The following is a 27,773-nucleotide window of genomic DNA, read 5'->3' as shown; positions in this document are numbered from 1 at the left end:
AACTCTGAAACAAACTCGGCCCCATGTAGTTCCAAAGAAGCCGCTTTGGGGCCCAAACCTACACGACTTAATTTCCCTCCGGAAGAGCTATTTGCCACTGAAAACCATGACCACGTTCAGAACACGAGATATCAAAACCGGACGTTCCATTGCAGTACGTTAGAAAGTCGCTGGGCGCCCACAATTGAATCATTTTCAGGTACCATCAAGACCTACCAAATACGAAGACAATCCACCCAGGTGTTATCGTGTTCACAGACAGACACACATACACACACACACACGCACCCTAAAACATAATCATAACCTTTTTGGCGAAGGTAATACGTCTGTGATGACTGTCGAAACCGGTCGAATACCAGTCTCCGCTGTCATTTTCCCAAGAACTACCAATGAAGTCTGTGATGACGTATTCAGCTTTTTACGAACCAACATGGCCAGGGTTGCCTCAGAAAGGGCACGGACTTATCAATTAAGTCCAACTTGCCTATTCAGAGCTGCCTCGTGATTGGATTATAAGTAAACATGGACTTTGGACTCGTGTGCCGTAATTCAGTCTACAGGAACAGTTACTGTAAACTCTCCCAAAATGGCGGACAGATCGACCATCAATGTTGTTATTTTGGGTTTATCGTTTATGTTCATTTTTACCGCTTTCAACACGGCTGGTATGATTGAGGTAAGTAATTAAAGACTTTATTCATTGAAAGACTTTTGATAGAACACTCTTGGAAACAACGGTGGTGTGTCAACATTGGATTCAACCTCAAGGAAACTAAATGTATATAGAACGATATGTGGCGTTGCTAAATACTACATTCTTCTGTATGCCTTTTCTAGATTTCTCAATGTATGTCTCTACGAGCATGATGCTTAACACATTTGATGTTTACGGAGCCTTATATTTTTGTCTGACGAATCCATTCGTGAGAAGAAAACAAGAGCTTTTCAAAAAAGCTGGCGTTTCGGCTACGTTTATGAGTGTGAATTGTCTTTTCCCTTTACTTGAAGTAAAATCTGCCAGAGAAAGTCACTCAAGGGCTGTTCAGTCTATAAGAAAAATTGTCATTTTGGGAAATGAGTACTGTTTTAATAGAGAAAGGCAGATTGGGGAAAGCAATTTTGAAGTTACGTCACTTAACTTAAGTGCTTTTGAAAAAGCTGGTCTTGGCCTACAACTTGTACTTATTTGTAAAATGTACAATAGGCTCATTATAAAAGCTATCAATGTAATTATGTACATGGCACGCAATAAAACATAAAATTTGAAAAAGCACCATTGAATCATCAGCACTATGGTAATTAAGTGAAATAGAAATTCATAACAGCTAAGGTTCTATCTAAAATGACTACCAAATGTCAAACAAATCAACAGCTACCTCATCCGTATTATTCTGGTTTCCGCATTTACAACATTTCTTCCTTATTTTCCTGGGTAATTTTGCTAAAATTCATGAAAATTCCCATAGTTTTGTGCCGAGCGGCGCCACTTTCCACGTCCGTGTTGTCTGAATGAAGTCGATACTGAACAATGGAGCATTTGCTACTGTAACAAAGGATCGCTGTTTTGCAAACAACATCAAGAGCCTCTGTTTACATCGGGGATAGAAGTTTAGTGGCGAGTGTTTTGCAAGAATCATCTTACCGCGCATAGGAGCCGCTGCACGGTATTTTCCATTACAATGAACAGAAAAATTCGAATGCCGGGTTTGGAATCTATGAAGTCCTGTTCATAAGACAAAGGCCTTGTATATATTAAATGAATATTTAAAAATAACAAATATAAAATATTTCTTTATTTATTAATGAAAAAATGAAAAATTGATATTCATAAATATGATATTGATAGATTAATATAATATCAATATATATTTTTGATATTCAATATCTAAAAAGAAAATAAAAAAACCATGCACGGACACGAACCCGGATCTTCTGGGTCCGAAGTGCTTCGCGTTGCCAGATGGGCTAAGCTGCGGTACGTAACCCGACTCTCTGTACGTAATGCTATACCCTCACTATATGGTATCATTTATGTCGATTTTTGGTCGTTTTCTTGACGAAATCATTTTTTTTCTTCTGCAATCTTGTGGAATAGATGTAATATGGTCATTTTTCAGGATATCAAAGTCCGAAACCACAATGCAATGATATTTCCGAACAGTTGTAGCAGTTACATGCGGTCGCCCTCCTGTGTGTCATGCAAATCTAGCCTGCCTGCCTTTTCGTGCTCCCTTGCCATATAAGGCAACGGCTATACAAGGATTTGGGAACGTATTGCCATATAAGGTCTTCTGGTGTGCGACACAGTGTTGAACCAAACAGCATGCCTCCTTGATGCATGCATGCATCGAAGGTAAAAGCCAGGACATTGCGTTCCGGCGCGAAGGCGCCGAACGCAAAAAAAACATTAAAAGAGCACTGTCACAGTTTTCATTGGAATACCGAAGCAAAACGATGATCCTACTGGATATCCTATAAGATCTTCCACGTGTTTTTTCAATTTATAGGCTTGCATTCTCAGTGTTCTTGCTTCTTATAACGTGTTTCGGTGTTGCTGACAAGGCCTTAGATACAAAGTACATAGCGCACGCGAGATCGAGAGGTCACAAGTTCGATTTCTGGCATTCCTGTGGCTAGACGTAGTGCTCTTGGGAATTAGGCACTCTACAAGACACTCCTAGATCCCCACTCCATCCAAATGCAAACATGGGTAACTGAATTCGGTTGCCGGAGGTAAAAGGCGGTGGAAGGAAAGGATTTGGCTTCGCCTTCCAATAGCGTGCTCTAGACACAGTGAATAACGTATAACTTTTATACGTGTTCCTGTGAATGTTGAATGTTAAAATTTGAATTAACTATGGTGGTATGCTGATGACCACCAACACAACCTGGGTAACTGGCTGCTTTTATTTCTTTGCAGGAAACCGTCATACAAAGTGTTCAGGAAGAGGGGAAGTTCGACGGAGGCAGTGGCTATATCAGGTAACAAAGAAGAACATGTGCCTGATGCATATGGCTTTCCGGAAAAGGCGGACTCCTTCAGGGCTAGCCTAGTGGGGTGGGCTACCTCAGGAGGCTACCCTTTCTGAGCCCCATGTTCAAGCTTTGGATAGGCTGAAGGGAAGACAGAAAGGGTAGCCTGCTGAAGTAGACCACCCCACTAGCCAACCCCACCTTTTACGGGACCTCAATAACTCAGACAGTAGGTGACTGTACAAAGTGACTCACATATTATACTGTAACGTTATGCTTTTATATTCCTACTTCCAATACAGTCTGGCTATCATCTACACCGTGTTTGCTGTGGCGAACTGGGGAGCTCCGTCAGTAGTGAGCGTGTGTGGTCCTCGGAACTCCATGGTCATCGGAGCAGTCATATACTGGTGAGAGAGACACGGATACAACACGACTGTACATTTTTTTCTGTTATCTTACATGCGTCAAGATTATGGTTTCATCGTATATGTTTTTAGTCTTTAAAACGCTGTTTTGCATTTCATATTCAATTGAATAAAGCTTAGCCGCATCAAAAATGAATGTTGATAAAAAGTAGCAAAAAATTCACAAGGCTGAATAAAACGAGAAATTCACAAAACTGAAAATCTTTGACCGATCTCTTCGATTTCTTGTTTATTGAAGTTGTCGGTGGCTTAGCTGATATGTTTAACGTAACGCTTATCTATTTCATCATTTTGCAGCCTCTTCATAGCCGTCTTCATCTACCCAATGGTTTGGGCTCTGTACGTGGGTTCTGTGTTACTAGGACTGGCCGCGGCAAGTAAGGATGATAAACCACATATACTGCAGCTATATATCTGTTCAGGTTGAAGTGTACGTGATCACAGATATTGTATATTGGTTTTTCGCCTAATTATATAAACTCGTGTTGATCATATTCTACTACTAGAGTAAGTACAAGACTAGATGATTTTGATTATGAAATCTACTGATGAATTCGAACTTTTCAGTGCTTCACCTTTCTATCGGTATAGAATATACTGGTTCTAGTAATAGTATCTCAAATTATATGACAATTATAGCAAGATTTGACAGTGTTGTATTCTACATACTCATTCTGTAACAGTTCTGTGGACTGGAGAAGGTTCATTTTTAACGCTGAACTCCACACCAGAAACCATCGGAAGAAACAGCGGCATCTTTTGGGCACTACAGGCAAGCAGGTGAAGTCAGCTTTCCTAACAATTTTTTACACATTAGTGCCATCTTTCTTCGTGCTTTGCATTCTAAAGGCTGATGCCGATTTCTGAATGTTCGTCTTTTTAAACACATCATCGTGCGGGTCAAAAGTTATCTTTGAACAAATTCGAGTATCGTAGAACTCATGATTGACAATAGTTATTACAAAGCCACAACCTGACACCATATAAACCCTACTTAGGAGAAACGTTATAGGCTTGGTCAGGTCCTATAACCACTGAATAAATCACCGAGTGAGCGAAGTGAAAAACATTTAAACTCAACTGAAGTGAAAAGTCATCCAATTGAATCCTCGCAAAAAGTGGTCAACAATGAGTAATAACGACCAGTGGTTTTTGCCAAATAGAGCCTTCCTATTGGTCGACGTCATCTGGTTATATGATCATGAATTAGGTATTTGTCTCGTTCAATACACGATGGTTGGATTCTTTTTTTTTCCTTTTCCTCCAGTCTACTGTTTGGGAACCTTTTCGTCTGGCAGGAGTTCACTGGGAAGGAGATCATTGATGGTGAGCCGTACACTTTTCATTATGGGAAAGAACTTCGTACAGATGAGTGCAGTTTTGTCATGGCCTGCTAGGTGGTGCTCTTACACATGTTTCCACCTTTTACCTCCAGCGAAAACCCGAATCCAAGTGTATGTGGTGCTACTGGTGGTGTCCTGCGTGGGAACACTCATGTTGCTTTTACTGAGAAACAAGAAACCATCAGAGGATCGCTCAGTCTCTCAAGATGACAACAGGTTCGGACAATGAATTTATAATAGATAAACCTTATTTCAATCACAAAGTTCAGTCTCGTACAAGAACTGCCTTATATTGTACCAAGATATACTAAACAAAATGTTTGTTCTGTTAAACAGTGGAAACAAGTCTAATGAGGGGCCACTGCAAGCATTCAGTAAGTTGAAATTTATTTTCAGTTCTAGTTTTTCTCACTGCATTTTTTATGTACCAAGACCCTTTGAAATCCATGCGCAAGTCTTGAAACTTTGTTGTCACTCTGACAAGTACTTACATTGTATCTTACAAACCGCAGGAATTCGTCAATAGTCTTGCGATCAAACTTTGAATATTTTGTTTACAGAACGTTCCATCCAACTTTTTAAGACAAAAGAGATGCTTTTGCTCGGGGTGTGTTTTGCATACACAGGTAAGATAACATTTGCATAAACATCAATCTGAAGACGATAGAAAGACGTATTTTATAACAACCGTAACCCGTAACGTATATTACACCTAGTTTCGTCTGCCGTTGTTACACGTTGCCTAGTGTCACAAAATACAATGAAATCTGTATGAAATTACATTCTACTTTTTTTCAGGATTGGAGCTGAATTTGTACAGCGGTGTGTACGGTACCTGCATCGGTAACACGAAGGCCTTTGGCGAAGAGGCCAAGTCTCTCATCGGCATCTCGGGAGCTTTCCTTGGAGCTGGAGAAATTATAGGTAAGGTCACACTACTGTCAGAAAATGTACTTGAAGAAGAGTTACAAAAGAGTTAACTTCTTACTAAAAACTACAATCAAACGTAGAATGATGGACATTGACTGAACATTGACTTATTATATAGATACATTAACCAACCGAAATGAACAAAGTAAAACAACCAACCCACACACCCAGTTCTCCAAGCACCCTATTACACCACTTCCGCTTTATATCATGCAACTCTGCAACTTTCGCATACTATGGTCACACACCAAGACAAGCAAACAAACAGTCAAAATCACACCCACTGGTTACAATACTAATGATGCAAATATAGCAGAAACGTTGTTCCGAGTTTTATACTAGAATGTAGTGTGTTTAAGATACAGGGTATCTCTACTAACCATTCCTCTAATTTGTGAAAACTGACCGTTACCACAATCAATTGGGTATGCTATGACCTACTATCGTGACAGGGGTTGGCGTTGATTTGACAGGGTGTGAAGTTCATGTTCTTTTTACAGGCGAGGAAGAAAGGTGAAGTTTTATCATTAACTGCTAGGTGGTGCTCTTGCCCGCGAACTTTTCTTTCCACACCAGGTGGGGCAGCGTTTGGCCTGAGTGGAAAGTTAGCCAACCGACACGGACGGGACCCGATCATCCTGCTCGGTTTCATCGTCCACATGACGGCGTTTTACCTCATCTATATCAACCTGCCGCAGTCCTCACCTATCACTGAGATTGTCACTGATGCTACCTACTATCCTGTACTTATAGACTCCAAGTACGTCCGAAATAAATAGATGGATAAAGATATACAATTAATGCGTAGTTTATTATGACCTATGGTAATAGGAGGGTGACACGTTACGTTTAGGACTTGAATTAATGGTGAATGAATTTTTCTTTATTGTCAAGATTGATGTGTATATTACTTGTTTTGGTATGTGTCACTGTTAAAATAATTTGTCAACTTAATTGCAGCGCCAAAATGTCATTGTCTTTTCCAAAATGAAAAAAATCCAAATAGATAAATGTATTTTTCTAAAAGGGTATATTTCTAAAGCGTATAGCTACAAAGAACACCGTGTCACTTTAATGTTCAAAGCCTCATTGAATATTTCATTGGTATACGAGTGTATGATTATATTGTTGTTGCTTGTAAATATTCATAACAGAATCAACTTGCCGGTTAAACGCATGCACACTAAAGATGATACATTAACGTGCATGTAAGTACACATTGATTTTAACGTGCATGTATCTACACATTATAAATATTTCGTTCACTTTTTCATTGTAGCAAGAATAAGACTAAAATCATGAGGTAATAGCTATAAAGTTCTTTATACCTTGTACAGAATTCTTTTTGTCGTACAAGCTGTTACACCAATGATATGATAATAATGACGTTATTCTTCTGTAGTAAGTACGTGGCTGTTCTATGTGGTTTCCTGTTGGGGCTAGGGGACAGCTGTTACAACACCCAGGTGTACTCCCTCCTCGGCTCTCTGTTCTCAGAAGACAGCGCGCCGGCGTTCGCTCTATTCTTCTTCACTCAGGTAACATTAAATACATCGAGTCAATAAAAGCTGGAGCCTTACCTGTTCCACGCTGAAAATGCCTTTATAGGTTAACGTTACACGGTATTTACATACTCAATTAATCAACCTGGACCTGTCACTCACTCACTCACTCACTCACTCACTCACTCACTCACTCACTCACTCACTCACTCACTCACTCACTCACTCACTCACTCACTCACTCATGACCCATGACCTGTTGGTAAGAACAAAGTATGAGTACTGAAGTAAGCTCTGCCCTGCTGTCCCTTTTTTATTCCTTTATTCTATTAGCAGCTTTGTACAAAAACCTATAATCTGTGGCTGATATCGATACATATGTATTGGGATGGTTATCAAACCTAGTGGACGTTTTGGTGACCGTCTGTAACCTTCCTCAGGGCTGTCTCTACCTCACCCTGCTGCTAGGTGTCGCTGCTGCAGTGTGAAGAATGCGGTTCCAAACGTGACTGAGTTTATATCTCCTCTCATCACGGTTCATGACTGGAGAAGATTTTCTGACCCAAACAGCATTTATTACCCAGTAATTTACCAGCCTGATGAATTTACTCACGGATGGATGTATTCTAAAGGGAGATTTATCCTCGCAACAATAGATAATGTCTTTGACGAGGGTCATTCAGATTTCAGCTATTCTCTTTCTTCTGTTTTCTCAGTCCATGACCGCTGCGGCTGGGTTCTTCTACAGCACGTACCTACTCCTACAGTGGCAGCTGCTCATAGTGGTCGTCTTCTGTGTAGCGGGGACACTGACCTTCTTTCAGGTAAAAACACAGTCCACCTTTGATACAAATTATAGTCAAAATAAAATCACTTTTCATCCTTAAGGTCGTCTCATATGGATGTACCGCAAGACTATGAATAGTCGTCAACTAACCCATGCCAGAGGATGCAGCTAATGCATTGATGAAGGCTACACATCCAGGTAAAAAGGTACGCCAAATGACTGTTACTCAAGCACCGCGGAATTAAATTTTGAAATAGTCAGACGTTTCAGACAGCAAATCCGCTTACTAAAGTTGGTTATTCAGTGAAGACATGGAATACATTGGACATCTGATATCTATGATTTTTCATTCTTCTGGACCAATTGAAAGTGAAGATAGCCATTATGTATAAAATGTGCAATGATGGTCATTGAGTTCATTCCAGGCTAACTGATTTTTTTTCACGACATAGGTTGAATGGATGTCTACCTCACACCCCTCTAAGAAAGGCTACACCCAAATCAACTGATAAGTTAATCAACATTATCATTTTCATTTCAAAATGTAAGGGGTTATACTTTACACTTCAGGTTGTCACAGAATATTCCTACTCCACACTGGATTTCCTTTTAGAATAATCACAACAAGTGAAGTTACTGTGCAGCTCTTTTATTGAATGAATCCTGAATATCAAAGTTAAAGGAAAGTAAAGCTCTGTTCATCAGAAGTATGCAAAGAACAGAAAAGATATAGGTGTATATTGTACGCCCAGAATTCAGTTTTATGTCAACATTGTGAAATATTATGACTGTTGGCTGTGGTAGTTTCGTTTTACTGTTCTATCTTCTACTAAAATCTTTCCGCAAGCATGATGTCAATTAACTAGATCATAGTTTGAAAGCTTCAAAACAAACAAACAAACAAACAAACAAACAAGCACATCGGTCATGACGTCATGTTATTAGTCGGCCCAGCACGAGAACGATCCGCCCTCGTCGACCTCCCTGCAGTGCATGTCATCTGGACAGGAGGCGCTGCTGCACCCATAGGGTCCAAGTACGCGCAGAATTGGTGGCGGAGCTAGGTGCACAAAACAAAGTATTTTCTTGTTCTTATTCACATCTTTTGATTCATGAACAGAACTAACGAGTTTTCACAAATACGTCTTGTAAAGTTTGAGTCATTGGCTATATATACCCAAGGAAAAGAAAAACATATCGTTCTTTGCTATGTGCACTGTGAGACAAGTATGTGCAATAAAGGAAGCAATATACGTTTGGAAGTAAATGTCTTTTATCCGATGGCCAATGGAACTAACAATTTGTAACGTATTTGTATTATGTGAAATTGGAAGATGCCATAAGAAAGCAAACCCGCTCTCCTCTAAAGACTTACGTATTCAATAAAACACTCTATATATACCTCCTTTGTCAAGATAATGCCAATAGGTCTGTTGTCTTGTTAATTTGTGAATACGATAACTAGAAAATACAGTCATAGATTCTTTTGATTACTTGGTTATATGGGTGCGTCTTGACCCAACAGACAGAAAATTGATCATGATATTCAAGAAGTCTGAGTATTTGTATGAACATTATGAACTTTAATAGAATTTCCAAATGAAGGAAATGCTCCTTGTTGGGTAGCTGTTAGAGCTATGATAGTATGTATTTTAGTCCATGTGTCTACTACACAATGCGTCCGTTGATATTCAACGACGTATGTGGAATCATAAAAGTCTTCGACCTTCAGAAGATAATAATGTATAATAGACTAGACAAAATATATGTGTTAGCGCTGTCCACACGTTACTTCTTACCCAGACAGGTGAAGTGGGTGCCGTCATCCTGACAAGTCCAGTGGAACGGGCAGCTCACAAGGGAACACCAATCTAGGTCTGGTGGAGCAAAGCATGTAGTTGTTTCAAAGGCAACGAAGGTTCCTTAATTTTTCGTCAGCAAATGTCTTGCTTTGTACTTGTTCTTTTGTAATTTTTTCTATATCTTTATCTTGTGTTTTGGGTACGCCTTCATAATGTATCTTAGTCGTAAACGTCTCAATGTGCTTTGTGAAATTTTGCATTGAATTTTGAATATTGTTCATCAGTTACCTTCGACTAGTTGGGTAGCCCTGAATTGTACTATTTCTAAAGCCAAATAGAATCAAATAGAATCAAATCTGATTATATATTCAAATTCAGGAAAACGACAAATACAGAAAAGTCACACACTTACCCGTTTGGCAGCTGTCCCCGGCATAACCCGGCTGACAGTGGCAGATGTACGAGTTGGTGCGATCATGGCAGGTGCCGCCGTGCTGGCAAGGGCTCGAAGCACATTCGTCAACGTCTGTTCAGGAAGAAAATGACCCACTGTTTATTCCAAATCTTCCAAACTGCAACATTATAATCATGTGTGGCTTTCTAATTGGAAATTGAACTTTCTAATGACATCAATCGCAAATGATAAAATAGCAACTTGAAGAGCAAGTGAGAGAGAATAAATTATTTTAAAGGCTATGAGCTTTCATAAGGGACTGACTAAAGTAAGCGGCTACGTCGTTTGGACGCAGACTGTGATAGTCAGGCTTTTGCCGTCTGTGTGCCGAGACGTAATGCATTAATGGTTTGGAACTTAAGGCAACATGTGCCATCTCCGTCCTCGCTATGGTGCCCGCTCACGCGCGTTCTCGTCAGGATGTGCTCTCGCGAGACAACATTTCAAAATGGCGCTTGTAATTTAAACGGGTCTATTAGATTACTAATAAATAGATAACAAGAAACTTACTGATCTCACACAGCTTCCCCTCGAATCCATCAGAACACTCGCAGATAGACGCATCGAAACAGGAGGTGCAGTTCCCACCGTTCTGACAGACATTCGGTTCGCAAGGTTTGGAGTCTGTGAAAATATAACAATTCTGGAAGACAACCTCTACTACTGTCAGTAACTTTTAAGTTATTGTTCTTAAAATTATCATACTAGCTAGTATTTTCAAGTACAATCTGGTCTTTTTCTGTCTTTGTACAGACAGAATTAAGCGCAAATCCGAATTCATCATGACTTAATGTGCCTTTTCTAAGAACAACTGACGGCAATGTACCATTCTCATTACACATCTAACACTAGTACTCTACTACACTTGGAGAAATTTTCAGGTTGGTATGATACTTTTTTTTTACAAAATGGTTACCTGACTCGCAGACGTAGTTGTGTTCTTCCATGCATGACGCTGTATTTATCAGACTGTTGTTCGAGCTGTGCGAGCTGTCCATGAAGACACACAGGTCGCAGTGGCTTGGACGTTGGCTTGTAAACTGGAGGACATCTTATACATTGAAATATAGTTAATTAGTCCTATTTTGCACCAACTTTTGGGATCATTGCAAATGTTTGTTCAGTGACACTGGTTGGACCATAGTAATATGTATGAATCTTACTTTCATCCGTGAACTCATTGACATGTCATCGGAAAAGTCGTTTCGCTCCGAAAATGTAGCGAAACGGCTTTTCCAAATGTAGTGAAATGACATGCCAAAAGACAATGTAGCGAAACGACCTGACAAGGTAGCGAAACGACCGAGTATGGAGTAAAAGAGTTACAACAAATCAGGTTGTAAAAGGAGGTGTAGGGAAACCTGGAGCGGCCAAGCCATCACTGTACGTAAGAGTATACACTGCCTGCAGCTTCAGCCCGAGCCAGTTAGAGGCGTTAGTGGTAGCCGCGATGCCATTGGCGATGATGTTTTGCTGGTGTTCGGCCTTCACGTCCGCCAAGTGGCCGTTCTTGGTACTGCAGGCCCGCTCGGCATCAGAGTAGGAGACAGTGTCTGAAGAGAACTGGTAGCATCCCCCGGGAAAAGACACTGTGAACGCCAAGACGGTTGGAGACAAGAACACATTATCATTTACAGTCATTGAGTGGCACGTTTAAGATCACACCACGCTTAAGCGAGTATCTCACTGGGCCGCCTCATGCGTCGCACGACGTGAGAGCCTCTAAGTCTAAGTCACTGGACTAGACTGCACACATTTGCCAACTGATTGCAAACAGGTGCCAATCGGCTCCAATTTGCCTGAAATTGATTTTTTTTAATGAAAAATGAACTAGTCGCCAACAGGCGTGATCGCTGCAAATCTCTTTCTGATGAATCTTAATCATTATACATGTATTTTAAATTGGTTTCTGATTCATTGGGAACACTGCGATCCTGTATATCTAATTTGGGGCCGAACTTGAGGATGTGACGTTCGTTTTCTGAGCTCACGAGCAATATACAGTCGGACCCTAACCCTACCCATCTCTTACACCGCCGACGTTTTGCGACAGAAAACTTGCTATCCCTTCATATGAGCCAGTATGCACAAGAAACCACCATCACCCTTGCCCCAAACAAGCATAGACTTGCTCCCAGATAACTAGTAGTGGGCATATGTACCTGTGTCGCATTGTTTTCCATTAACACCTTCTGGGCAGACGCAGCTGAAGTCATTGTTCTGTGCATGCTCCACATGTATCCCTCCGAACAGGCAGGGATTCCCTGTAGAACAAAGGTTTGACGTTACACAGATACTGACATCGTTATATAGCCTCAGTCGAGGGGGTAGTATGAGATTCCCCGTAAACTTGCTAGTGTAGCACCCAGCCTAATTTCTATATGCTGGACCATGCATGGGCGCACAAATTCATTTAATCTATCATGTGCCATTCGCTAAATATACTTTTAGCAGAGGAGTGTTCTTTGTGCTGTTGTCTTGACCTGATGTAAAATTATGCAAATGCAAGGTTTAACTGTAACTGCGCATAGTGAATCGAAAATGGGTTGAAAAGAGACAAAAGAGAAAAAAAGATAATATCTTTAAGATATCACTTAATTAGCTATAGTAAACTGTGACTCCATCAACTTCTGCAGCAAAGGGGTAGAAAGTTTCATTCTATATCGTGGACCTGATGCCAGGGATTGTTATGCATATATGCAATGGTTTGCACACTGAGTCAAATAGAGAAATTTGACCATTTATAATTTCAGTAGAAAAGCCCTACCAGTACTGGTGCAATCTCGGCCCCAAAACCCCTGTGGACAGACACAGAGGCAGGTTGTTGTATCGAGGTAGCCGCCATTGTAGCATATCTTTCCATCACAGCAAGCATTCGGGTCACCGGGAGTTGCAAAGTCTGAAAAAAGAAGTTAGAAAAACTTTTATTTGCCGTTCATGATGAAATCTAGGCAAACGGGAGATAGTGAACATGATTCAAACAACGATTAAGATGTTGATGAATATCAATATCGTACTCTAAAATCTACATGACTGTATATAGATGTGACGCATCGACAGAATTACTTTTAATACAACCACATCACGTGTAGCTTTTAACAGAGCAATAAGTATGAGTACCTTAAATTGCTGTCTATTTTTGTTCTCACTTGCTACCCTTTCCATGAATATAACAATCGAACACATAATTTTGAAAAAAAGTGCGACAAGTTATCGTAATTAATCAATAGTCTTACCACAATGTCCACACATCTCCCTGCAGTAGTCGTTTACAACAGCAAATCCGTCCATGGTGCAGTATGCTGCAATCGGCCATCCGGGGTTCGAGCCACAGTATTGATGGTTGTTTCCGCACGGCACTAGAAATGAAAAAATGTCTTCAAAACCATCACAAGAAACAGTTCCGGGATCATTCGATGTGAGTCAATACTGCAAATATCTATACACAACACACACGTGACAATCAAGTACGATATGATCAATAGATATTTTCGATATCGATAATGCTTTAATGATTGCACCTTTGACGAACATTTTAATTCAAATCAGCAAAAGCTCTGCATGTCTAAATGCACTGCGTTGGTCTCTGAGTTATGTAAGTTTTTAAAACAAAGTGAATACATATACCTGAGCAGTCAGGACTGTCCCAGCCGTCCTTACAGCTACATGTGCAGGTAGTCGTGTCGAGCACTCCACAGTTCTTACACTGAAGCGGACAATCTAGAAAGAGAAACTTCAACATATTACAGTGTTGCACATAGATTCGTAACTAATTCGTTCAGAGTTTGGTCTCACGTAGTTAGTTTATGCTTGTGATATATTTTACATTATACGCATATCTTGTTCACTTCTATCACTGACAATGACTCTGACAAATGACACGAACTGTCGGATGTTGGCGCTATAACGTTGAAAATATGTCTCCTGACTTTAAGACATATAAGATATCATTTACTCTTGAAACAAAAATACAATATGTTATTAACACTTTGTATAACATTAACGCGAAGACTTACCACAATTTTGTGCAGGGCAGTCAACTGGAGAAACAAAAAAATATAAGTTGTTGGTTAAAAGAAATACTTATACATGCTTCATTCGTGATTTCAAAACATTTTACTTTCATAAAACACTATAATCTTTGTCACTCAGAACATGCCATACGTTCATAAACAGAGTATGCAAAGGCCTTTTGTTATGGAACTGTCAATGACCTATGATCACTTAATACACTTCAATAGCTCCACTGTCGCCATTTGATATGTAGATTGGTAGGTTCGTGTCTCTTAAAATTATTGCATGAGTTTATTCATTATGTTGAGCACTCACCACACATTCCCTGGTCGCACCAGCCTTCCGTGCTGGGGCACTGAGAGCAGGGAGGGCCCGCCAGGTAGGGCCGAAAGCCAATGGCCCAGTGTCCTCTGTAGTAATAACAAAGACTTGGGTATCACTAGAATTAGAAGAATGCCATATCCATATAATGAACATTACTCTGACACAGACACAGATACATACCTTATTTGGAATCAGTGACTCAAGTCAGGACTCATGTCGCGTTGACTTGTGTGTCAACTGCAATGCTCAGGTCAGGGGTCATATGAAAATCAGCGTAGGAACTTGGAACCCAAATTTGTTTCTTACTCTTTCTGCCATATTTTTTTTTGGTGTCTATTTCTTAATTTGTGCACTCTGTGGTGCAATATGGTCATATGATTCAAAGCGAGACAATACTGCGGTCGTCACACCGCGGGCGCATCTGGGCGTCCCAAGTCACTTCGTCGCCTCGTGTGTAAACAGACCGCTCTTGAGTCGGACGTCGACTTCAGCTGAGTGTGCTCCGAGTGTTAATGAAAATGCGTGTGTAAACCCAGCGATATAAGTCGATTTGACCATACCGAGATTTCATACATGGTGACAACGGTATGAAGTCAATGTTTGGAAAACACCTAATGCACCAATTGTAGTGACCACTTAATCATTAACTAAGGAAGCTCTTGATAAATGATAAGTCTTACTTAGGACTGTAGTTGCAAACTACGGCAGCATTCCCGTTCGGACAATGGTAGTAGCCACATCCTACATCAGTTGTACTGGCCGATACAACCTACAGCGGACAAGACACAACAATGTGTGCAGAGCACTATTTGTGTTACATGTGCTTATGTGCATAGCTACTAATATAGTAACAATAATAATAACTTTATTGCACAACAATTGCACAAGGTACAAAGTATGGCATCCACTGGTACATTATAAGATAACATTAAGATAAATGCTATTGAATATGGCTTCAAAAGCTGACATTTTGGGAATCCCCGAGCAATATCATGATTCGAAAGAAAACGCATCCAATAGTCTTTCTCTCTCTTCTACAATGATAGAAACGCTGTAGCTACTCTAAAGTACTTAGCTGCTATTGATGCAAAATTGTTTTTTTTCTGAGGCCTCACCTGGAGGTAGTGCGTGCACATTCCGCCAGGTGGCGGTTCACACCTGGTCTCCTCCCAGTTGTAGAAGTCGATCTCGTCGTACCAGCTCTGGATCACATCGGTGAAGTTGATTTTGTGCATTGAACTGAGCCAGATGTTTTGCCCTATAAGCAAGACAGTATACGCGATTTGTTTGCTTCGCAGACTAGCAATGTACAGGCTGTGTATTAGATATAGGACTGATATGTTTGACTCGCATCGGGATCAGGCCCCTTAATCTTTTCGATAAATGTGGTGCATTTATTTGACATGCTCGAGGTCTGCAGCTGGCTTTCCTCCAACATGGGACTTCCGGATTTCGAGAGTACGTCCCTAATTGACCAAGTCGAGTGAGGAAATAGATGTATAGTGCTTTTCCCAACTGGGCACACCATGTCGGGCCTGCTGGGGACTCGAACCCAGAACCTTTAGATTGTAAGTCAACAGGCCTAACCACAAGATCACATTGTCACCATGGTTATTAGACGTATGGGAGTTGGGGGGGGGGCGATATGACAAATTGCTATGTAGCTATATCCATCGAGTTTGAACGTGCGGTAGCTAAATCCACCTATTATGAATGTCGTCTTTAAAAACAGCACGTATAGACCCCCCGGACAATTGTTGTGCGGCCACGTTGCAATGGGATGTGGAACGCATTCACGGAGGAATAAACACAAATCACCCATTTAAGGAACGATTTGTGGTAAAGATAAACTAAGGAAAAGGTGGATTAATACAGCACCTACCTACAGATGTACCAAATGTAAGGGACACGTTGGGGTTGAAGGGAAACCCATTCTCGATTGAACAATTCAGCGCCCACTCTTGAGCCTGGTCTGCCAAATCTTCATTCCAAACCTACGGAAAAATATGTCAGAAAAGCACTACATTATACTGCAACAACCATAACATTCTGAGACTTATTTTTGACATTTGAACCCGACTATTCTCCATTGTCGAACGCGGTAACTAGTTCATCGCACGACTTGATTGTCACATGGGCTTTGACGGGCCGCGGGAAAGACTAGCGATAAGTATTTACGACAGCTTTTGCTGTCAGAAGACATGTGAATCATATACAACACATCCATAACTGTCTCCAAAATGCCCTCAATATACTGCTAAACCGGCCGTACGACAAACAAAACCTAGGGATCGGTTCGTGCTTCTATCAGTACCTCCAAAAAAGGCTCGTTGTCTTAAACACAGGCCTTCTGATTCTTTCGGATAAAGTCACAAGGCTTTGGTGCCATGATTTGAACTATTCTAAGCATCAACAAAGTTTTTTGGCACAATTTGCACAAGTCACAAAAGAAGAGTTTTAAGCCAAAACACGCACTTTGCCACAGACAAACGTTCTGCCGTTGTGGTCAAAATTGATTGACATGCGTATCTTGTTGCTTTGCCGTGTCCCTGTGAAGTTGGTGTTTTACACCGAATGGCGGTTAATTATTAATATAGAATGCAAGATGATGTAGTCCGTATCACCGGAGGTACCAGTCCGGCCGCGGGTCGGATCAACCGTATGCCGCGGATCCCATGCATACGGTGGGCTGGGACCGAGGGTGATGCGGAATACACCGTGTTGCATTTTATTTATGCCATACCCACCTGAAAAAAACACAGGCAAAAACAAAACATAGGCGAAATGCACCAGAAGTTCAGAAAATGTTGCGTCCTCGAACAAAAAATTGTAACAACATCAATTCCAACGTCCGCGGCGCCCAGGCGCACGTAAAGCACGTTCGAATAATTTGATGAAAGCCCGAGCAGCACCGTAACATATAGACCGGTCTGGAACACCCGTAAGGAACGTTATCCCGGCCAGATATGATATAATACTGGATCAGTTATACAAATGTTTGAAAATGTATAAAATTATTACCGTTGATACATGGTTATCTGGTTGGATAAACATGTTGCGGTTTAGCCAATATCTTCTGTCATGAGGTCTAAACTTTTTGCATGGGGCCTATCACAATACAACTTAAAGCTTGCGGCTAGGGTTACAACATTTTTCCTTAAAAAGTCGATTGAACAATAATACTTACCAGTGGAAGCATGTTTGCCGGGGTTGGAACCGTAGTCCTGCGGAGAAAGTTGTGATGGTTCAAGATTTCCGCAGCCTCCTGGGCAGTAACATTTGTCGCCGCGTCCGTCCAGCCCAGAGCAAGCCACACGCAGACAAAAAGTAACACAACTTTCATATTTTACAAACCTTGTGATCCTACTTTTTACCAGAGAAAGTATAACTGCCACCGGCTTGGACTTGTCTGGCAGAGTGAGCTGAAACACGTTTGCACGCATTTATAAGCACTAGACACCTAAGATTTATCATTTATTTGCTAACACATCAAAGAAATTCCAAAGAGACACGAACGTTACTAATGCTGCATGTATTTAGTCGCCCGGGGTTATAGTAAAATTGAAAAAGTATATGATGGTCAAAAGATAATCTTGTATTGAAAAAGGGATTACATACTGTATGCCCTATTTCATGAAAAAATGCACAGTTTAAGATAACTAAACAGCAAATTTGTATCGCATGGTGCATGTGTCTCAACTTAGAGTCCGCTTGCAAAAGTTTTCAAGTCAAAAGTGAACCACCTGAATGACAGAAAGAACATGTATATAGTGAAATTGTTTTCTAGTTTTCTATCTGTTTGTATATCATGACGTCTTGATACTTGAGGAAAGTTTAAAGATTTTTTCTCAAGAGAACAGAATGAACCATACAACTTAAACACGCCTTGAAGTATTGGTTGTCGTTGGAGCTAAAAGAGGAACTAAAAATTCTAACGCATTCAGTAGCCTAATATTTACTTCAAATTAAATGTGCAGACAATCAGATTATTGTCTACCTTAGTTTTGGTAGGCAAAACACTCAGCAGTAGCGGTGAGACATTTCGCATCATGTCTAGTGACATGAGCCACCTGTCGGCTTTTATTCGATGGTATTTAAAGGGAATACAATTACACTCAAGCTGATATGTCTGTCTCAACACATGTACTGGTTATTTTCCTACTGCCCACGCGTGTCCCCTTGGCCTCTTTTTGGAAGGACCCACTTCTAACAAAACTCCTGGCTAGAAATATACGACAAGCCCTATATATCACTGCATGCATTCATAACACCTTCTATTGATAGGTTTTGCATGTTGCATGTTGTACGGCAGATCTGTATCTGAGTGTATAGCCAGTATAACCACCCTTCGGCGTAACACACCAGCTTCGCAGGCGCGCGGCGCAGCAGCAGCTGGTTTTATTACAACAAAAGACCTGTCACACCGAACCTTTGCAAATCTAGTTGCAAGCGTTATTCAAAGGTATCTAGTGAGGATGCACTCAGTGGTAACGAGTTCCACTCTTCAATAGCTCTAGTTGAAATACGTCACGACGTTCCATTGAGACGCTGTCTCTGCTTAGTTATCTAAGATTAAGGACATTGCCAGCGATGTCTGAAGCAGATGGCAGGTCAAGGAGAGAAAGCACTGTCATTGCTGGTAACCGTAGCGACGACGAGAAGGAAGACGACCCCATTGAACCATACCTCGTCACGTATCATCTGGAAACTGTTCATTCAGAAAATCTAAACACAGGCTCAACTAACAACGACATTGAGAAGACAGACGACATCATACGCCCTCAACCAGAAGACGAATGGTGGAGCGGTAAGTTATGTACATAAATAACAAGCTAATCGCAAAAGCTTCAAGCGAAGCAGCGATAATTCTAGTTCTCTCTTAGTGTAACTGTAAAGGATGTTATTACCCCCGGGAAGGGGGTTAGTCACCTTCGACAGAGGTACTGTTTTGTGTTCAGTGTGTGTTCGCAGATATAACTCAAGATCCTTTTTATAGATCTGTTTTAATTTTGGCATGTTACTAGTCATTGAGGTCCCGATGAAAAATGTCGATCTGGGGCACCGTAGCAGTATTTTCTTCAGGTTTGGAGAATAATAGATCGAGACTCCATGTCAATCTTAGCTTGAAATAGTATGATACAGTCCATTAAATCAGCTGTCGTTTGCCTAAGATTGGCCTGTTTTATACGCAAGCTGAAGCCAATTAGCTACACTCCAAGCAGAGGTTAGGCCCCGGCTTACTACATAAACAGCTAGCTACCTGTACATACATTGTATCAAACACCTAAACCTTCACCGCTAACCACCATACTTACTTCACGGATATTTGTGTCCTACGAATTGTTGTTTTCACATCTGTTTCTGGGCAAATAGGTTAGTTACTACAATGGAATGTGACCAGGGAAGTAACTGACCTTTTTTTATGTTCCACACACAAGATGATGATCCTGATAGCAACATCGAACCATATCTCACCGCTTATAATTTGGAGATACTAACCACAGAAAATCCAGGTAAACACTTTTCCAGCGATATTTTTCCTTTCGAAATTCTAATGGACATTAACTGCTCTGTGTTGGGATATGTTATGTTCTAGATATCTTTTTTTTAATCTGATCTCTAAATGGTAACTTTTTCCTGGATCTGAATTGTAATATCTATATAATCAATCTATGTATTCTAAATACTTATTTGTCTTTGTGTAGGTGGACTTGCAACATTGGTCTATCATGATCATTCAGATAATAGTCATGCGCTTTCACGAGTAGAAACAAGAAAATAGATCAGATGAAAGGCTGCATATAGACAGCGCCAGCTGCAGTTATGGAAAATTACGGAATCTAGCAATCATATTTACAATAAGGTTGTAATTAATATTGCATTGGGATTTCTTGTTGAGTAGATAAAACTGATGACGTCTTCATCAAACTATATTTCACTGCTTACCATGTCGACGATCGCTATGTATATGGCATGGTGCAATGAAAATTAGATACATTTGAACATATGCGATCATACTCCGTCATTGTTTCAGATGAAATTGATACGTGTAATATGAAAACGATAGAATTCAGTTGAATCACACCAACTGGAATCATGCAAGTTTCACCAAGAACAAAATCACGAAACTGTTAACGGCCTTAATGATGTCTTATTTCATATAGATCCGCCCACAAAGAATACCAGCCAAAGTCACACCATCGACAGCCCACATGACAAAGAGGCACACGACACCGGTAAAGATGAGGTTTCTCAAGACCAAACAGATCATGAGTATACGTATATCCCAGATACAGAAGACCACAAGTATACGTATATCCCAGATAAAGAAGACCATGAGTATACGTATATCCCAGATAAAGAAGACCATGAGTATACGTATATCCCAGATACGTCTACAGAAGATCATGTGTATACCTATACCGACGAGACGTCAGTTGATGGCAGACAAGCTACAGCAGAAGACCGAGGGTCTCGCTCTGTTACATCAGACAGACAGGATCCATCCGTGAGAAGTAGAGCCGAACCTCTGCTACAAAATCCAATGTACGTGTCTAATAACGTGCCACGCCAAGGGAACCAAGGAGGTGAATATATGATTTTCGCCAATTGTACTCATATCACTTGCAATTTTTTTGAAAACCCTCCACACATACTGCTGTGTCTCCTACTCGCATTCCTACTGTCCTTTAATACGTGACAAAAATGTAGCAAATATGTTTAACATGTTTAGCATTGCAGATGGTCTTTGAAATGGTATACATCGCGTCAAATGGATATAACGGCTTTAGCGTGCATGTTTTGGGGATTATTGTTCTTTATATCCAGTAATCAGCATCTAAGTTGTACGTGTCGTATAAATTGGGGCCACTTCTATTGTTATCCAAAGATACTTTGGCTACCAAAAAAGTCGTACACAAGTTAAGTAGCTAGATGGGCTAAGCTGTGTTTGGTTGCCTCATTTTTTGCAGCAAAATTCCAGGTCTGCCGTTTCCGACATGTCTGCTATGTTGTCGTCGCTCTCATCGTATCAGTCATGGTCATCGTGGGTCTGTTGATGGTCATTGGTGTACATCCCTTTGGGGTGAAGAAGGTAACTGTCACATTAGCATTTCTATGTTGTAGTATATGTAAGTCTGCTGTCACCACATTAAACGCTAAGACATGCATTTACATACATTTTTTTGGAAAAGCAACCAAACTCCTAAAATTGTCTTTAAGGGGTGAAGTTACAAAATGTGTAAAAGACACATGCACATATGCCCTATATATTTACAGCCACATGCAAAATTTCGTGTCAGTTGTCATGAATTGACAAAAGGACCAAAGAATACCATTTGGGGCTGTAAAAAGCCAAAAAGGGAGAAATTATTGTCTAAGTATACGTAGTACATAATACAGGTTCTAATGGCACTGTCATTCACAAAGAATATTGAACGCAACGATTACCAAATTCACTGCAATTCAAATCCAAGACTGGTTTGTCTAAAACTAGTCACATTAAAAATTGCCACACTCCTAGCCAAAAGATCCAGAAAGACGAAAGACAGACAGACCAAAAACAATTTTTCACAAATTTTCATGTAGGTAATAGTATAATTCTATATCAGATATTGAGCGAATGAAACATAAGAAAAGTTACGACATTCACCCCCATAAACGTCCCTATGTCTATATTTTCTACAGCCACCTAAACGTACCTTACAGCATGGACCAGCTGACACAACTGCTACCCGATCACCGACTGATGATCTGAGCTGGCGAACAACCACAGAGCCAGAGGCAACGGACTTTGATGTAAATGATATCTTAAAAAGACATTTACCATTACATACCATTTGATAGGTTTATCAAATCAAGTCTGCATATGTACAAAAATGACTTAACCAATTTACTATTTTCTTTCTTGAAGGTTTGGCCCAAGTCGAACACAAAGATTACAACGCTGCTTTCAACAAGCCCTTCCGGAGAAACGACTCATGGTACGGACAGCAACGTAGCATCATTTAGCAACTAAATCTAGAGATAAATTGTACTTTGAGAAGACTATGAAAAAAGACAAGTTCTCATTGGGTTTGATAAATCAACGTAGCTTGTGCTTATTTTCATCAGAATATCTGAACATATGACGATGGTCAATATTTATGTAATTTGTCTATTGATGTACATATTATGACATTTCTATAAAAGCTACAAAGCATAATCTATGCGTAATATCACACATGTGTATAACAGAACACATTCTTTAAAAGTTCTTTTGAGAGAAAAATCTTTATATTGCTGATTAAAAATTCAGCTACTCTTTACTGGTACCAAGCGCTCAGGAAATAAAGAAACAGCGAGTCATCAAACAAACAAACAAACAAACAAACAAACAAACAAACAAATCAATGGAATAACTGAATAAAAAATTAGAAGTAAAAAAATGGTTATCCAAAAGACCCTCATCTTACTAGCCATGCAATTGATTGGAATACAAATAAGCCAATTCCAAACAAAAGACAGCAAAGTTGAGCAAATTCTCCTCAGTATTGTATTATAATTTTACAATAAAATGCAACATTATCATCTTAGTGACTTCAGCACATGTCACACTGAGAAGTGTTGCTTCTATCAGAAAGTATAGCCAAATTTCTTATGTATTTCATTCGTAGACTGACTTTTTCTCAAATCATATTTTGAGAAATAGGCCGAGACAATCAAATCTTCTGACCCAGCTCTTGTTATTACACATATTAGTTTGTCCGTAGAAGAAAATAGAATAACACGACGTCCCACTTTAGATAATTGGCCTGTGGGGCAGGTGATTATAATTATGAATTTGGTAACTAGTCTGGTTTAACACATCTACTGGTCCGGCGGGCCTCCTTTTCGTACGACCCATCTGGATAAAGAACTGAAAGTCCGGGTATACCGCTTTTACATTAGACCATGCTGATTTGATAATATGTCGTTAGGTCATGTTGATTTGATTATACTGATGACATCCTATGGGAACCCCAAAACTGGTGCGAGCGTGCGAATAAAAAAGCTGCCATCATTATGAAATCTATGTGGGCAGGAACGATGATCAAAATAATATTTGAAAAAAAAACAGGAGAAAAAACCCCTTCATATCAAGACTTGAAAATGTTCTTTGCCAAAGACTTTATTTCCCATTTCTCTACAACGCCATGCAGTCTTGTGCTGTAGATGTCTTAAGCATTAGACAAATTTGAAAACGTTATTGTCACAACATACAAGCTGCCATGGTGGCTTTTTAAGACTTATAACCAAACGTCAATGTTGACAAAGTCTTAAGAACAAAATAGATTTTTTATAAAAACGTACATGCATTCATCCTGCCGAAAAAAGCTGTCCTCAATGTACCATTTTTGTTCGTGTCTTTCGTTTGGTAACTTGGAATTGTTTTTTCAGAAAATGATTGTTGGACAAGACTTTGGAAAAATGTCTTACAACAGGTGCATACTAGGTAATATTTTGTTAATTCGATTTGTTCATACTGTCTGTACAGTGTCTAAATGTGTTATATGTAGGTCAGCATATATTTCAAAACAAATTGAATACAATATGAGTTTGCTACTCATGAATTGTTTCTTGCCAGTTGAATAATCAATGTTTTAGCAAATTGGATTAGTCTGGCGAAGGGCCTGGGTATTTTATGTATTCTATGTGTTAGACAATAGGCTTTATAGTTGCAATGCAGTATCGCAACTGATTAAAAAGATCTTTGTATATTTTATTCAGTAGCTTAAATTAAAGAAAACATATGTCAAATACCTGCTTCTGAGCGTTTTGTTAAACTGTTAATGTGACGTCTTAAAACGTCTTAAACTCGAAATTAAAGTTAGCTCTTTATTAATTGCTTGCTGGTGCTATGTGTCGGCCTATAGGTGGCGTAATATTTCATTGATTTTGTTTTCATACGCTAACGAAAATATTAATGACACCAGTATTAGGTTTTTGCAGCATTTAATAGTCAATTGTTTCAAGATATACACACTTGACCACAGATGACTTGCTCCAATTTCAGTACATATCCCTGCATTTTCTTTTACTGCCACTTGATGAATGAAATAAAATTAATCAAAATGATAGAAAAATTGTATTTCTGGTCAAAGTAGTTACTGTACTGACCACTAATTTGGCGAGGTAAATCATGATATCTTACCCTTCTGCGTTGTTCATTTTAATCTTGAGACACAATATAGAACATTAATTAATCAATTCCTCGGTGTCAAGTCAAAGTCAAGTCAAGGCTTACAATTTTATCGAACGTAAATGATAAAAACAAATTAAGAAGTTATTCAAAGAACAGCAGATATGTAGTCTTAGTGAATCAAAAATGTCAAGACCACCATATAAGTTTTTTTTATTGAATACAAAAAAAGGATCATTTGATAATTAATGCATTATTGCCCTTTTCTTCAATTCATACTGCGTTTTTCTTTTTATCAGGGAGTACTGAGAACTTTTCTTCGATTCATACCATATCAATGGCTTCACATTTCACAGAGGGACGTTTCTCTAGACTTGGTACTTAAAGCTCGGAATAGCGTTACAGGGGATGGGTTTGTCTCTACAACGGTGGCACAGCTCACGGCGATGTAGCTTTCGTGCGTTGGACTCGCCTTGGTTGTACTGCATGGTCATGTCCGCCCGGGGGCGCTGCGGACACTTGCAGGGAGACCCGTGGCAGCGACCACAGTAGAGGCCCTCAACGAAATAGGGGTTGATGGCGTTCTGGCATAGTCGGCAGTCCTGTTTGAAATATACCTGTGCATATGGAGGTGATTTTCAAATAAAAAACAAACATCAGAACCACAAAAGAACGTTTTAAAAGTCAAACCTGAAAAAACGATGTCTATCATCAGAAATGATTTAGTGCATAATTAGCGGATGGAATTGTTCGACTTCGCTGTTTTTAAATGAAATGTGGTCTTATGAAGAGGGAAATACGAATCATGACCATCTAGGGAAATGCATATAGTCTATGTGTAATGTACTATGTTGTGGGGCCTTCATCTTTAACATATTACCCCAAAACATGCATTTTTCTGTGCAGTCAAAACTTACTGATAATTCGATCGGCAAAAATAAGCCAGCTCGTAGAGTCGAGTACGCATGTGCAGTGTCAAAGGTAAAGGTCCCTGAGACATAAACAAAACCCGTCTGGGCATTGTTATGCAAATCGAGACAATGTCGAGACAAGCACTGTTTGCAAGTCAGGGGCCTTCACCTTTGACACTGCACATGCGCACTCGAATCTACGAGTGGGCTTAGATTTTCATGAGTAATATATTATGTTGGGGGCCTTCATCGTTGACATATTACCAAAATTCATGCATTTTTCTGCGCATTCGCTGTTAAGGCTTTTTGATTGTAATAACAATTAAGATGACGCAGTTTTATGGACCGACTTCATAATTACCTTATCAGTCCCTGCCACGCACCAGACGTAAGCACTCTCCCACCGCCAGTCACAGCTGTGGCAGTGGAAGTACCCGTACTTCTGCTCGAAGAACAGCCGTTTGCGATCCTTCCGCGACTTCTTGTTCTCCCCGGAGGCGTCCTCATCTTGACTGGTACAGTCATCCTAATAATGGATTTCAATATGCAAATTCCATCCTGATTTAATTCTGTTACATTCTACGTTATATGATATCATGTTGTTTTATTCATTTGGTAGTATGACTTTATCTACAGTATATATCATTTTGTTTTTGTATAATTTAATAATTTGCATAACTTTGTTGTATCTTTGAGTTAATGTTAACCCAGGGAACATTGAAAAAAGGCCTTTAGGCGATATGTATCCCCCTGGTAAAATAAGTAAGTTATGCACGTCACTACATTCGCCAGTAAATATATTATAAGAACTTCCAAATAAAAGTAATTATCCATCGCTAAGACAACTATGTAGGATTCAAATTTCGACGATTAGAGCATCATTGACATTGACAGCCATTTCATAACATGTGAATGTGTGATGTGTATGTGTATGTGTATGCTACTATAGAGGCTTTCAAATTTGTTTGGTAATTGGATCAAGAAGTAGCACATCGACGCATACTATAATGACGCAAATGACGTTAAATGAAAAGCCTGTATAAACATAGCCTCATCATCATTATGGGTATTAACCTACCTGATGTTCTGTGGATCCAGTGGAGGATTCTGAGAACAAGCGGCGCCCAGACCTCTCCGTACGTGCGGTGTCTCCAACAACCCCTTTCACGTCCTCGGGTGATGCCGTGGGCGTCTCTTCTCTCCTTGCCTCTTCTTTCACCTTCGTATCTTTCATACCGTCTTCGAGATTTTCGGCGGTGTCTTCTCCTTTCTTCTGTCTTGCTCGTCGAGTGCGCGTTCTCTGGGGTTTAGGCATGGAGCGCTCAACCTGATGGTCGGTAGAGGGCGCCTTTGCTTCCTTCACATTTTCTTCATCGCCGACTGTCGTTCCAAACTGCTCGGTTCCGGACTCGCTGGCGACGGAATACGTTTCGTCAAAAGGCACGGTTTCGTACGTTTCATCTAAAGGCGCTTGCAGGTCGGGTTTCTCTTTACGGCGTCGCGGGCGGGTCTTTTCTTGACTCTGCTCGTTGGGTCCTCTCTCGGCGGCCGAGTTACGCCGTCTGCGGCGACGCCGTCGACCACCACCCGCCCGGCCTGGAGTCTCGTCGCGTGCCTCTGTCTCGGAACATTCTTGCACAGGGGAAAGCGCGGATACCCGCAAAGTTGGCCGCTGAGGATGTTTGTATCTTGTCCCCCAAAGCACCACCGACTTTGGTGCAGGAGGGGGCCAGTGGGCCGGAGTTTGCACCCCTTTTTCTGGCAGGGGGAACTGCGTGCCTCTCTCCGGCATGGCGGCTTCCACGACAGACCCGAATACAGATGTTGTAATCGACCGATCCTTACTGTCCATCACGATTAGCAGTTCGACCAATGATAGTATGACAATTATCGGTTCGCCCAATGAGAGAGTGACTGTATGTCCGTTAGATGATTTGCATTTTTATGCTTTTATTTTGCATTTCTACGTTTTGACGGAGGTGGGCGGAGCTAAGGGTTCAAGCTATTTCAAACCGTGCACCTGTAGTTTCAAAGCGTCATTTCATTGGACAGAAGACAACCTGCTCTTCTCACACCTTCTCACCATGACGCCTTTAGGCCAATGGCCTGTAACTTGTAAGCCTCATGGTGAACTCTCTCCATA

The 27,773-nt window shown here is 40.4% G+C and overlaps 3 protein-coding genes across 3 annotated transcripts; 1 reads left to right on the top strand and 2 right to left on the bottom strand.

The window, feature by feature from the left end:
* The first annotated feature begins 402 nt into the window (after positions 1-402).
* Positions 403-8,875, top strand: LOC136440293 (UNC93-like protein MFSD11). The gene is made up of 14 exons (XM_066436237.1): positions 403-679; positions 2,924-2,985; positions 3,279-3,386; positions 3,702-3,781; positions 4,088-4,184; positions 4,672-4,730; positions 4,840-4,963; positions 5,084-5,121; positions 5,308-5,373; positions 5,546-5,671; positions 6,254-6,441; positions 7,084-7,215; positions 7,896-8,003; positions 8,419-8,875. Exons 1-14 carry the CDS (start codon positions 590-592, stop codon positions 8,473-8,475), a joined length of 1,335 nt encoding a protein of 444 aa, XP_066292334.1. The 5' UTR covers positions 403-589; the 3' UTR covers positions 8,476-8,875.
* Positions 8,600-17,964, bottom strand: LOC136440268 (C-type lectin domain family 18 member C-like). Its single transcript, XM_066436198.1, has 16 exons — positions 17,748-17,964; positions 16,443-16,554; positions 15,676-15,818; positions 15,241-15,329; positions 14,552-14,646; positions 14,239-14,262; positions 13,850-13,942; positions 13,459-13,581; positions 12,990-13,121; positions 12,385-12,486; positions 11,584-11,811; positions 11,139-11,273; positions 10,733-10,846; positions 10,181-10,294; positions 9,766-9,843; positions 8,600-9,026 (listed from the first exon to the last, which is right to left on the bottom strand). The coding sequence occupies exons 1-16, from the start codon at positions 17,901-17,903 to the stop codon at positions 8,908-8,910; spliced, it is 1,857 nt and encodes a 618-aa protein (XP_066292295.1). The 5' UTR covers positions 17,904-17,964; the 3' UTR covers positions 8,600-8,907.
* Positions 17,965-24,517: 6,553 nt separating this feature from the next.
* Positions 24,518-27,497, bottom strand: LOC136440280 (zygote arrest protein 1-like). Its single transcript, XM_066436216.1, has 3 exons — positions 26,709-27,497; positions 25,992-26,156; positions 24,518-25,336 (listed from the first exon to the last, which is right to left on the bottom strand). Exons 1-3 carry the CDS (start codon positions 27,480-27,482, stop codon positions 25,088-25,090), a joined length of 1,188 nt encoding a protein of 395 aa, XP_066292313.1. The 5' UTR covers positions 27,483-27,497; the 3' UTR covers positions 24,518-25,087.
* Between the last annotated feature and the right edge of the window lie 276 nt (positions 27,498-27,773).

This window comes from Branchiostoma lanceolatum, chromosome 8, assembly GCF_035083965.1.
Source record: "Branchiostoma lanceolatum isolate klBraLanc5 chromosome 8, klBraLanc5.hap2, whole genome shotgun sequence".
Lineage (NCBI taxonomy): Eukaryota > Metazoa > Chordata > Leptocardii > Amphioxiformes > Branchiostomatidae > Branchiostoma > Branchiostoma lanceolatum.
The sequence above is the reverse complement of the archived record's forward strand: the minus strand, read 5'-3'. Positions and strand labels throughout refer to the sequence as shown.